The following is a 14186-nucleotide window of genomic DNA, read 5'->3' as shown; positions in this document are numbered from 1 at the left end:
TGAATTTCTTCACAATGGTCCCTCTCCTTTTCACCATATTCATTCTGCTTATTAAAGTTTTCGAGAATTGGATATGAATTCCATTTTCAACTAGAAGGTTTCCATGTGCAATAAATATGATAAATGCACTTTAAACCGAGAGGACCAATACATGTATCTATGGACCACTGTTGTACAGTTTTGTTATAGTTATTCAAAGGTATGGTTTCTGGACACTGCTATCAAAAGGTGTGTTCTCGACCGGTATTTCACTGAGATAGGACATTGATACCAAGAAATGTTAGGAAAGTGATCATTTCCCAATATCTCTAAGTGCGTCCAGTAAAAGGTACAAATAATAACCATATAATTATCCATCAAACTTTTATTCCGTTTATTGATATACAGATAATGAGATACTTTTTATGTATAAAAGTTAAAGTAAACAATTTCACCGCACACATGTCAATTTTCTTGCTTGCATTCCTTGGTTATTCAAGCTGTGGATTGACCATTCTCAGACTGTAAAGATTCATTAATTCAAATATCAAATTTTCGTCACTAATTCAATTAAGTCATATCTTTTATATATATATATATATATATATATATATATATATATATATATATATATATATATACTGTTTACAAAAATATAAGAAATCATACATTGTCATAGTTCTGAGAGTATGCCCATAATGTGTAGTTAAACTGATTTTCAATAGCCTCCGATTACCATTTGTATCGAATCAGAAAATTGCATTGTTATGAAACTTACGAACAAAGGATTTGGTCTCATCTCTGCAACGGGTCGCTTTATTTCAAACTGTGACAATGGAACATTCATGGGTTAGAAGTACATGTATTCATCATATGCCAAATGTATTTGGAAATATGAATTAGGGTTAAAAGGAAAACACTCACCGACTTATTCAATGGTACAAATGAACGCAGGAAATCCCCTTTATGTGGATCTGTTTAAAGTATAGAAACATGATAAAGGCATTTGATAAAAGGAAAACCTCAAACGTTAATACAAAGTGTTAATTTCTTCAAAACCGAAGTACATTGACTATTTGTGGTGAATACTGTCATTTACTTAGCATTGTGTTGTTACTTATACCTGGATTTGAAGGTACATTCTGTTGATACCAACCATTACGGCGAGACTGACTAGTCAGTATGTTATTCTTCCTTATACTCTGATCAGATTCCACACCCCAGGGAAAGTAAGTATTTTGTTGACCCCAGTTACCATAACGCACAGGTATCCTTGATCGAAAAAAGTCGCTAGCATTGAGAGATCTGCAAATTACAATGTTATGGAGTTTAAGTGTTCTTGATTTGAGAAATTGACATTACTCCTAATATGTCTTTTTAAACTCTAAAATTTATATCATTATATTTTAGTATATCAAGTGCAAAAAGGTCATTATTTATTTCCATTACTTGTATTAAACTTTTTTATTTATATTGTTAGAAGACATGATTATGTATTTGTTTTATGTAATGATTGATTTCTGTTCCTTATACTGTGTCGACACCAACAGACAATCCAGTTTAATTAAATAAATTTTAAGTGCAAAAAGGTCATGTTTAGAACACTGTAGCTCAATGACAAGATTACAACCCCAGTTTTTCTTTTCAGTTTCATAATTCTCCTTCAACGGTGAAATTAAAAATACACTTCTCAAAAATTTGACATTACTCCAAATGTCAGATGCGAACCTCTTTAACAAGCTTGAAATCTAATATTATCGATTACAGTTCGTCTGAACACAGTGCTTATTGTTATTTACATCGAAATATAGTTAACCAATCCTACGAATATCAAAGAAACAAAGCATTACTTCCAAGGTGGTCCATCGAATAGCGACAGTTACTCTACACTCTTGACAGTACCTTTAAACGAGTTTAGTTACTGTAATTTATACATATACTTTACTTCTTAAAATTATTATGAAATGAGATAAAAACAATTGTTCCCAATCTAAATCTAAATATCATTATGTTAAAACATTTTACTATTTAAATTTCAATTATTTACATGTCCTTATAATTCCATTGATGATTTATCCTTATTCAGTATTCAATGCATTCGTTAACTTAACCTTCTGTTTTACGTATTATTGATATAATAGGTCACCGTACCGTGATTTCAGCGGGTGAAACGTCACAATATCACAAATTACGTTGCATGAGCGTTTTCAGTGGATGAAACGTCACAATATCACAAATTACGTCACATATTACGTTGTATGATCGTCTTCACAGCGGCTGCCACGTAACTAATCTATTCATTCGCCATCTTCAATTTGCACGATTTGTAGCTTCCAATATCATTCGTAACTTTCCTTTCGGTTGTAGTAATTATTACTAATTATTACCTTCTATTATAATCCAAATAAATAAAAAATAGTTTAAATATTCAATTTTAATTTACTTTTTTAAATTTTAATTTACTTATTTGATAAAATAAATAAAAACTATTATTAAAAAGTATTATACAAATAAAAAATATAATTTATTTTATCAAAACAATTACTTTTTATTTAGTTTTAATAAATATAAGTTACTTCTTTATTTCATTATGGTTTATGACACACGACCACATGTATGTGTCTGGCCATCAAAAGACAGTACCACAGTCATCAGACGTGTTGGTACACGATGGTCCTTATTTATTTATATTTATTTATTTTTAAACCATGGGACAACCCATACGTCCCATACGGATCATATGTATGTTACTACAACACACTTCAACTTCACTATGTTGGTGCATTTGGGAGGTGTTGGAGGTTGAGGCTGGATCGCAATGAGATGGATAGTATTATGGCAGATAATACAGTCACCAATCGGTTAACGATATATAGTTAACCAATTCTACGAATATCAAACAAACTGAGAATTAAAGTAATAGTTTACCCATCATTTTCATTTAAATCATTCCAATCTCTGTTCTCTGACTTTCTTTTGCCGTAAACACACACTATGATGAGTAATATTATCACCGCCAGTGATAAGGGTATACCAATGCATAATCCAATGATGAGATCGAAAGAATCTGGAAGTATGCACAATTCACATCAAATGTATGATTAAACCAGAATTAGCAAACTCCATCACTTTTTAAATCACATAATTGGAAGTATTAAATTATATACATGTACAACACCTCCCGAACTAAACAGTTTCCAGAAATAAAATAATTCGAGAATTTCAAGTATCATATTATTAGTATATATACAGATAGATAGATAGTTAGATAAATAGATAGATAGATAGATAGATAGATAAATAAATAGATAGTTAGATAGATAGATAGATAGATAGATAGATAGATAGATTGATTGATTGATTGATAGATAGATATTAGTCCATAACAGTACGCACAGCAAAATGTCTGCTGTAAATAAATTCCACAAGCAAACCTGACGTTTTGATCGTAAATTGTTTTGTTTTTACTTAGATTAATGAAATAGAATGCACACTACCTTGCTATCTTACTAGTACATGATTATGCAATCCTTTGCCTTTATTATAATGCGCAATCGTTTGGATATCGATCTGTATAATTTTGCATCGTCTCCGAATCGATAGAGGTCCATATTCCATTCACATCACGAATAAAGTATTGGCAAGTTTTGATTCTGTCTCCTCGGTGCTCGAGTTGAATTATAATATGTCTGCTTATGTTTTCTATGATATCAATGCTAAAGTATTCAATGGACTAGTAAGTGTGGGAATATTGGTCGGTGGTTTCTACTCTTTGTCTAAATTGATGCAAAGGACAAGTATCCTCCCATAGTTTCCAGGAACATGCAGGAAACTCCTTGGCGACAAGGGGCCACGAATTATCTCCAATAGACCGAAATATTTATCAGAAATTATATTTCCTTCGACATCCGTCAATGTTCCTACACCATTAAAGAGAGACACTTCCAGACCATAGACCGAAGCGGCCGATATTTCCGGTCTGTCTTTGTTTTCCACAGAACCCTTTCAGCATTTCGATTGACGACCTTCTCGACGGGGTTGGGACTTACTCCCAATAATTTATGAAATTCACCAGTTACTAAAACCATTCTCGGTCAATTTGATTATCGTCTTCGTTTGCTCTGTTGTCAGGTCTTTTCATCTTGGAGTCATCTTGTTTGACGTATGATTTGGTGTTGATATTAGTTAGATACCGACAAAATTGAGAAAGAAAACAACCTAGGGTAATTTCTGTTGTCTACGGCGACCATTTGGCGCGTACTACTGTACAAATATGTACATATAAATATCTGTGCGTATGTGGAGAGAGAGAGAGAGAGAGAGAGAGAGAATACATATTGAAGTGTCCTCATCGTACCTTTTACCGCCATTGCCCTGATTCGAAAAGATAAAAAATGTAACTGAGATCCATCATACTTTTTAAATTTTATTAATATTGAATGGATATAAAATAACGTTTTTTTGCATTTTGTACTATAAATGTATTTACTGTTAAAAACTTACACACAAGAAGCGGAAGTTTCATCACATTGCGTTCCTTCATAACATAGAGACAGATGATCTGCAAACTCGCACCAACTGCTTGATGTGTTTAATACAAGATCTACAACACATTGGATCTGATCAATGAAGCTAGTATTTAGTTTACAATATATCTTGTATTTTTCACAATCTAACTTTTAGTAATTTGAATGGTATATGTTTCAATCATTTTGATTGGCTAGTTTATACATTGCGCCGCTTTATGCTTCTCCATGATGAAAAACCTAACTTTTTCTTATTCTATGTCAATTGATATTGAATCTTTTTAAATCTTTTGATTGGAAATTGTTTGCTCTTCGTGTTGTCAAAGTTTAATTTCTCAATGACGTTCGATAACTGAGAAACTGAGATAAATGAGTCCACGGAATTTTGGGACAACCCTCGTATATGCACGCAAAATAACATTTAATCCGTTTTACCTTACCTAGTGTTATTTAAACAAAACATTATTTTGCAAGTAACACATACCACATACCACAAGTAATTTATTGCATATGAAGAAGAAATCTTTCGAAGTAGAACATACCATACATATATGTATATGTTTATATACATAGCATACACCTTACATGTACGTACAGTTTAATACTTTGAGTATTGATGAATATACTTTCTATAAAAAAAATTGAAAACATTCCTTTCATTACTGTATATAGTGTGCAGAAAGTAGATTTATTCGCAACCTTAGCATTTCAATTTACAAAGCTTGCAAATTACAAACAGGGAAATTGCTATACCCACCACTTTGGTTTTCATTTTCAATGGTTATAGAGGAAACTGTAACATTTTTTCCCAATGCCTTTATCTGGAATGATGTATCGAGCAACCCTCTTGTGGCCTTTATGTATTCAGCGGTATGCTCCTCCATAGAAATGTTGTTATGAAGGACAATTTCGTATTTAACTTTCAGGCTTCCGAGTCTACATCAAAAGGTATATTTGCAAAACGTGCCATAATAGACTGTCATGAACAAGTGGAGATAAGAAACAGTGATCAATCTCGTAATCCCTTTAAAGAATACAACTTTTGGCCAAAAAAAAACCCAAAACAAAACACCGACTTCTGTACACACCAGGTATCTAGGAAGAGTATCCCCTGTTGACCAGTCACATCGGTCGTAAACTTTTATCTTCATCACCTAAACGGATCATTCTGTACAGTAAAAATCAGAATGTAGAGAACGGCCTAACAATTGGTACGATGCACGTCCGAGTGCATTTTACTATGTAATGGTATACATTTGCTAAACCATCATAACGTTCATGTAGTTTATGAAATGCTGATTTTCAGCGAAACTGTTGAAGTATCTGTAAAAACGATTAACTTGTCAGTAACCTTCCTCTATTTAAACTTTAATCATCCGCAGAACATACTCTCGCGGATTGAATCAGTTGTGAGAAATACACACCTTATGCAGATGTTGATGAGATATTGTTACAAAAATATGGTAAGTTGGCGATGAAAAAACTGAAGATATCTCTTTTTTCATAAAGTCGTATTTTTGTTTTGCCATTAACGTCTATGCTGTTTAAATGAAATGTCCATTATGAAGCAGACATGCAAGACGCAATGGTATCTTTTATTTTGAGTTCATCTTTTTGATTGGAAATTAGAATTTTTAATAGAAAAAATCTTGCTATACCCCTGGTATCTGAATGTAGAAGAAAAGGGGCATGAACATGATTTGAGCTGAATATTTTCAATTTCTGTCTTTTTTTACTATTGATGTTTAGAATGCTTAACTAAGATATTTCTAATGGTTAGCAAAACTTTGAATGTCATTTGTCGAAGTGTATGGGAGATACAGAGCTCACAATTCTTTGTTATGTAAACAAGGTTTGGACCATGTGTTTCTTTACTTACGTTAAATATACTTGTAAAAGTTTCGTTTAAAGCAGATTTTTCAAGATGCAAGTTAATTCTTAAAACAATTTAAATAGTTTTTTGTGTCTGACACATTTCATTTTGTTTTAAAAATGCCATTTTCCATTAAGCGGTCTAAATGTAAACAAAACCATAGCACGAGCTTTGTTTACATAACAAAGAACTGCGAGTGCTGTATCTCACATTTCACTTCCTAGGCACCTGATCCCACCTCTGGTGTGTCCAGGGGTCCGTGATTACCCAACTATCTATTTTGTATTGCTTATAGGAGTTATGAGATTGGTCATTGTTCGTTATCTTCACCTTGTAACTCAACAACTGATATAAGCATTGTAAACAATAAGAATAAAAAAAAAATTGCAAATTTCCGGCTCAAATCATGTCCATTCCCCTTTAAAGGTCATAATAAAGTACTCTTTCGTCTGGTGTTTAAAGTCAGCATTTCGCAAATTCTATGGTCGTTACCAGTGCAGCCTGTCATTGGGTCGAGCGCTGTCTTCACGGTTTTGGACCGTTTTTTCTACGCTGGATTTAACTATGAACTGCTCCGTTTGACTGATCAAGATACAATGTATAAAGTTCCCGGCGTGTATGACTGGTCGAAAGGGATGCTTACTCTTCCTAGGCACCTGATGACAACTTTGATCAAAAGTATGTCTCGGGAATACAACAACAGCACTGCAAACGGTACAACATACCACCGTCGGACAGTGAAAATCAATCCGGAAACATATTGTGCCTTATGAATTGATATAACACACATTCTGCATTGAAACGCTATTTCTCTGAGAGTGAGGTTGTGACAAAATGTCGGTGCAATAATTATATATAATGATAAAAAGTCTAGGAAACCATTTGATCTACTTTTAGACATAAAGTAGGTGATGGTGCACCAATTAACTATAAATGTGAAGTGATTGTGTATTTCTCTGAGGGAGGTTGTGACTAAATTTGAGAGCAATACCTGTTATCATACCCAAACATCTCCCCCTACAATACTGTAGGTCATAGGGCGCCAATCCGGCAGAACTGCTAACTGCGCTTGTCTTCCTTCTAGAGAAAGCCTTTCACTAAATATCAGGAAAACATGCATCCATAATGAAAAAAGCCCGGAAAACTGTTTGACCTATTTCTAGCTCAACAGTAGGTCAAAAATGGACCAATCCAGCTGAAATGCAAACTGATATTGTATTCCTTTAAGAGGAGACCTGTGACAAAATGCCAGGGCAATATGTGTATCCATAATGAAAAAATCCTGGAAAACTGTTTGACCGATTCGAAATATGGTACAGGAGTTTCAACAGTCTCGATTAAAGTCAGAATTTCCAAAATTCAATGGTCGTTTAATAACGATTGTTAGATGTTTCGTTGTACACTGATTTTGACTACGGATAACTCAGTTTACCTGATCAAGATAATAATCTCACGGCGGGTGTGACCGGTCAACAGGGGATGCTTACTCCTCCTAGGCACCTAATACCACCTCTGCTGTGTCCAGGGGTTCGTGATAGTCCAACTATATATTTTGTATCATTTCTGTTCATTATCGTCACCTTTCATCTGTATTCATAATGAAAAAAAGCCCGAAGAAGTTTGGTCTATTTTTTCCAAAAAGTAAGTAAAGGATTGACCAATCCAGCAGAAATGCAAACTGAACTTGTATTCCTCTAAGAGGAAGCCTTTAACTAAATATCAGCGCAATATCTGTATTCATAATGCAAAAAGCCCGGAAAACTTTGACCTATCTTTAGCTCAAAAGTAGGTCAAGGATGTACCAATCCAGCTAAAATACAAAATAAACTGGTATTTCTCCAAGAGGAATTCTCTGACTAAATTTCAGGGCAATATCTTTATTCGTAAAAAAAAAATGCATGAAAACCTCCTTGACCTATTTTTAGCCCACATATAGGTCAAGGACGGACCAATCCAGCTGAAAGGCAATATGAACTTGTAATCCTCCAAAAGGAAGCCCGTGACTAAATTGAGAGGCAATATTTGTATCTATAATAAAAAAAAACACCCGGAAAACAGGTTGACCTACTTCTAGTCCTAATATAAGTCACGGGAGGACAAACCAATCCAGCTCAATGCAAACTGAGCTTGTATACTTCTGAAAGGAACCTTATATGTAAATTTCAGGGCTGTATCTGTAACGAAAAAAAGGTCCGGAAAACTGCTTGACCTTCTGATAGCCCTAAAGTCGGTCAACCGTCTAGGATGGACTAATCCAGCTGAAATGCAAACTCACTCTTACAATTCTTGAGGATGTAATTGTGACCAAATTTCAAAGTTGTATATGCCTTCGTTACGAAAAAGGTCCGGAAAACATGGCCCCGCGCGGACGGACAGCCAGCGAACCGGACAGATGCACGGACAGAACCATAACATAACACGTTCCTTCTACCGATTCAACACGCAAGAGCTGGTTCTGCGTATGGTTAGTTTTTAAACTGACAAACAAGTTGGTGGTACAGGGGTTTCAATAGTCTCGTTTAAAGTCAGTATTTCCCACATTTTAAGGGCGTTATAATGAACTACTTTGCCATCTAGTTTACCAATACAACCTATTATCAGTATTCACATTATTATGCATTTTTGGATGCGATTTTCACAGCAAAATTGAATATTATTATAATATATGTCCTTACATTACGATATAACAGCTAACATACATGAACTGTTATATCTTAACCTGTTAACATATATTTTAACATAAATTTACCTTCGTCTTATGGAACGTTAAAAGTCTGCCCAGTGTCAAAGATCGCAACCCCCCCCCCCCCCCCCGGCGCGTAAAAGATTCCACAACGAGCATGCTCGCTGCGAGCCGTAAAGGAAAATCAAAACTCCGCAAAATCGAACATATTTCATTTACATAACCACCGTACAATAGCTGAAATATTGCCAAAGCAGCGTTACACCCCATACATAAGTTTTACATACAATCAATACATCATACCAAATGTTATATAACAAACGTCATACCAAACGTTACACAAGCTTTTAAAGAAAACGACACACCATATCCTATACAACACTCTAACAAAGTTAGGTAAATGCAATACCAAACACCACACCATATACCAAATCAAACAGCAAATGTAATTCCGGTATGTACCAGAAGCTCTGCCTAAAACTTTATTTTTAACAACAGTTTACATAAACTGAAATAATGTAACTCAATTTTGAATCTGGTGTAAATTAATTTCCTAAACATGACTATAATGACCATTGAAAACTAAATATTGCACCACAATTAAAGACTAATGGTTCTCTTACCGTATAGATAAAATCAGCAGTGCTTTAAAGCCTCGTATTTTGCTCTCAAAATGATCAGTCAGCTGGGGAAAAATTGTGGAAGCATTTATAAGACGTTCGTGACCACAGGATGGAATATTATTTTCCAGTTTCTTTAGCCACATATGCTACCAATTAGTACCTTTGCATTGGCCATTTACAAATTTGAAAAGCAATAGAAAATTTAGCTTTATCTTATAATGATTATTCAACATAAACTTGATTTCAGTTGTTTTCAGTTTAATGTTAAAGTACCTACCACATTGAGTACATTCTCTGTTATATTTTCAGTTTTATTTTCAAACTCCTCTTTTGTTATGTCAATCACCAAAGTAGTTTCAGCTTTAAACTTTGTCTCTCCTTCGTCTTAAAATATATTGAATAATATACGTAATTTGGCAGTGTTGTTGAAGTGTTTAAAGTACAAATTCAATATAATTTGATTTAAATAGTGATATGCCTTGGATTTCAAAACTAATCAGAGACAAAACCATGCACACACAGTACTATGTTTATTGAGAAAGTGAAAGTAACTTACTCGTTTTATGATTTGCTATTATTTCAGAATTCATCAATATACAAATTCAAAACAATCTGGTCTAATTTTTGCATTGCTACATGTAATCAGAGAAAGCTATGCATGGCATGTTCTATGTAAAGTATATACTTTAGGTAGGAAATATGTATTTACACTGATTCTAACTTACTGGTGACGTATGGTGGTACTTGGGCTAAAATTAAAACAAAGAATTCGTTTATAGCAGACAATACACCTATGCATTCAAGAACTATATAAAAACATACATATAATATACAGGGCAAGTACTTACACAAACATTTTCCACCAGCAGTTACGTTCCTTCCATACCGACAAGAACAAAAATAACTGTTAGTTCCGTCTTCCCTTACGCAATCCTCTACACTCGAGTTACACTTAGCAGTTCCATTCATACAGTCATCCTTGTGTATTTCACATGCGCTTCCATTCCAATTCTGTTTACAAGTGCATATTCCAGTGACGTCATCACAACCACTAGTGTTTTCGTCTACACATAAGCATTCTTGAGAACACTGGGTGCCATATGTCATGTGTTCACATGCTGAAGGTATAAAAAAATGATTTCAGGAAACCTGACATCATGAAGTGACTTATTTAAGAGTATCGAATCCTTCATTAATACGGGTATGGGATAGGGAAATTCTACCGACGGAACAAGATTCGTAATCTAGGACGAGACTTTGTTCCAGAGGTGGAGTTTCCCTATTCCACACGAGGATAATAAATTTAATAATTTTTCTCACATTGTACCTACTAATTAGTGCATAAATTCAAGCGCTTTGAGGAAATTAGAAATTATTAAACTCCTCATTTGGACTTCGATGCAAATCTGATCAGATAGCCATAAACAGCGTACCCGAAATTACTTTGCACTTAAGTGTAAACTAGAAAGCCAAGGTTGTCCACCAGAAAACTATATCAAATTAAAAAAAAAATCCAAAATATTTTACTTTTCTGTGGATTGTAATCTTAGGAAATATATGACGTCACAATCAAATGACATCGCAGCAGAGTAAGACAGAAAAAAATATCATGGCTGTGTCAAATGGGTAAAAATGATCTCACACTGGTGATAATGTGATAAATAAATTCCATTTTCCAAAGTATGTGTGTTTGTCGTATCAATTCAAGTTTTATTTCTTCAACTTACACATGCATATCAATTGGAATACATTAATTTTTTAACTAACACATAGCTTGATGCTAATTCGTGGTCAAAAATGGACAGAAGCCGGGAGTTTTTACTAGAGGTTAAACGAATGTGTTAAATCGCTATTATTGAAATGAAAATTTAGCATTCCAATATTCAGTAACGTGTACAATATCTGTATGCAAGTTCATAAAACAATATAAACTGTGCGATATTCCGACATTTCGTTGTGATGGAAAAGAGAAAGACAGCGCTATTTACAAAGTATATTCAATTGGTACAATATATAGAAGCAACAAAAAATATGATCAACCATTCCAAAAATTTCACGTCATATTGTATTGCTTATAGGAGTTATGAGATTGATCACTGTTCGTTATCTTCACCTTTTATGTATTTGTTTATAGACAGTAAAATAGTTTTAGATGTGCCAATTCCGTACTGAAGTTCAGTCAACTTTACGATACCGAAATTACAGAATATCATATATCTAATTATTGATATATTGGGTGTAAAAAAGGGTAGAGCGCCTGACTAGAGATTCAGTGGGCCGTGTTCCAATCCCGGTCTGGTCCGTTGCATTCTCTCCCTTCCTGTTACATTTGGTGCTGTAGATCAGCCCCTGGAACTGACAGGTGAAAATGCCATCCAGAGAGGATCCCGAGTTCATGTCTTCAGGTGTGAAGACATTTAAGGAGGGAGAAGTGTAGCGGTTAGCCGGGTTCGATCGCCGGTGGCCAGATACATGTAGCTCAGTTGGAAGAACACCTGATTAGATATTCAGGGGGTACGGTTTCGAATCCCGTTCTGGTCCGTTGCATTTTCGCCCTTCTTGTTACTTTCGTATGTACTATTTTCTACAACTATCTGTATATGACTCTGATAACAAAACAAATATGGGAAGTTTAATACGCATTGATAAAGTTCAACATAATTAGAAGTACATGCACCTGAAAACATCGATTCACCCTAGCAACTCGCTACTGGAATACATATCATCTTATCCACTCAAACTGTTTGACGGTTATTGACCTTGTTTGGTCATAAAGTGTTTCTTTCAAAGCTTTGCAAAGTTCCGAAGAGTGTTTCGTAAAAGACATGATGCCTTTGTCAACAACTTTTACTTAGAAAAAAAACATACAAGTTCTCGTATGAAACTTGGCTATTATTAAAACAAAGGTATTGCATGCTGTATTCGGCGTGTTTGTTTCGAGTACTATTCACAAACTAAACAGGGTCCAGGTTGGAAACTTAGTTCAATCTCTGCAAATTGTAATAAACAGAAATTTTACATGAAACATTTATAAAAACTGGAAGTGTGTTTCAATTAAGAAAAAATCTAGATGGAAAACGTAACATGAAAGAAAAATGCTGTGTTCGTGAGGGATGCGAACCCAGTCGTTTAAAAAAGGAGACATCTTCACATTATAAAAACCTTACTCACTGAACCACACAGTAAATCATTCATTACAAAGGAAAATCAACACACAGATGAAGTTGAAAATAATGAGTGAAGTCGTTTCGATTTTTTGAAATTTACAAAAAAATACCCTCATGAAACAAACTTTCAAAGCAACAGTCTCTTAGTAGAAAACCCAAAGAACATATTCTTACTAAATTCATTTTGTTTCATGAAGGCAGTTTTGTTTTCTAAAAATAAAGGGTACCCTTTCATTTTAACGCTAAAAATCGTACATGTATAAGTTGCTTATTGCTTGATTTAAACTCGAAATACTTTGGCTATTTTTTGTCAATACCCGTCTTTCAAACTTATTTTCAAAAATGTTTGAATCAAGACAGAAGTTCCAATTGGTTTTACCATATATTTAGGGAAATTAACACGAGACTTGTAACACCCTCTTTTTCAAGGAATATCTGATCACTTCCAAAAAGAGACATGTACATCTTCAAAGCTTCCAAAACAGATGTACAAGGTCTGAAGGATATCTGATAAAGGGATTGATTACAAAAATAGATACGGTCTATATAAGACATACTTCAAAAATGGCAAAGTTTAACTACACGTAATTTTTTTGTACAATGTCAGATCACTTTTACAAACATACAGGTAAATTTTCCATGTGTCCACAACAACTGTACAAAGTTTGAGGAATTTCAAGTTAATGGTATCAGAGGAGTTGATTACACAAAATAGGTACTGTCTATTCAAGACATGCTTAAAAAATGCCAAAGTTCAAATACACGTACATTTTTTTCGACAAATGTTTGATCACTTTCAGAAACACACATACACAATGTATATCTTCAATATGTCCATACAAACTGTACAAGGTGTGAGGAATGCCAAGTTAGAGGTGTGAGAGGAGTTGATTACACAATGTAGGTACTCTATTACAGGGACGTCCCATCGTTAGCCAACCCGCCCGCCCCCGCTATTCACCATTCTATAAGCCGGATGCATTTTTTGCAACCCGTCCAACATTATTCAGATTGTTTACGGGAAAATGACATGATAGTTTATGATTAATACGTATTACAATAATCATTATTATTTACAGGAAAATGACATAATGCTGTTTCATTATTACAATAATCATTATTATTTACAGGAAAATGACCTGATACTGTTTATGATTAATACTTATTACGATAATCACTATTTTTTACGGTAAAATGACCTGGTATTGTGTATGATTAATACTTATTACAATAATCACTATTTACAGGAAAATGACCTGGTATTGTGTATGATTAATACTTATTACAATAATCATTATCATTTACTGGAAAATGACCTGGTACTGTTTATGATTA

General features: G+C 34.1%; 1 protein-coding gene across 1 annotated transcript in view; it reads right to left on the bottom strand.

The window, feature by feature from the left end:
* Positions 1 to 360: 360 nt before the first annotated feature.
* The window catches only part of LOC125645878 (fibrillin-1-like), a 52462-nt gene continuing 38636 nt past the window's right edge, over positions 361 to 14186 (bottom strand). The window contains exons 21-32 of the mRNA XM_048871820.2: positions 10533 to 10802; positions 10410 to 10433; positions 9962 to 10068; positions 9685 to 9746; positions 5263 to 5441; positions 4483 to 4582; positions 4337 to 4353; positions 2908 to 3046; positions 1103 to 1284; positions 904 to 953; positions 758 to 805; positions 361 to 501 (exon numbers count right to left, since the gene is read on the bottom strand). Of these exons, the coding sequence (XP_048727777.1) occupies positions 475 to 501; positions 758 to 805; positions 904 to 953; positions 1103 to 1284; positions 2908 to 3046; positions 4337 to 4353; positions 4483 to 4582; positions 5263 to 5441; positions 9685 to 9746; positions 9962 to 10068; positions 10410 to 10433; positions 10533 to 10802 (1205 nt within the window). The 3' untranslated portion in view covers positions 361 to 474. The remainder of the gene's footprint in view (positions 502 to 757; positions 806 to 903; positions 954 to 1102; positions 1285 to 2907; positions 3047 to 4336; positions 4354 to 4482; positions 4583 to 5262; positions 5442 to 9684; positions 9747 to 9961; positions 10069 to 10409; positions 10434 to 10532; positions 10803 to 14186) is intronic.

This window comes from Ostrea edulis, chromosome 6 (genome assembly GCF_947568905.1).
Source record: "Ostrea edulis chromosome 6, xbOstEdul1.1, whole genome shotgun sequence".
Lineage (NCBI taxonomy): Eukaryota > Metazoa > Mollusca > Bivalvia > Ostreida > Ostreidae > Ostrea > Ostrea edulis.
This window is presented reverse-complemented; position numbering and strand designations above follow the sequence as displayed.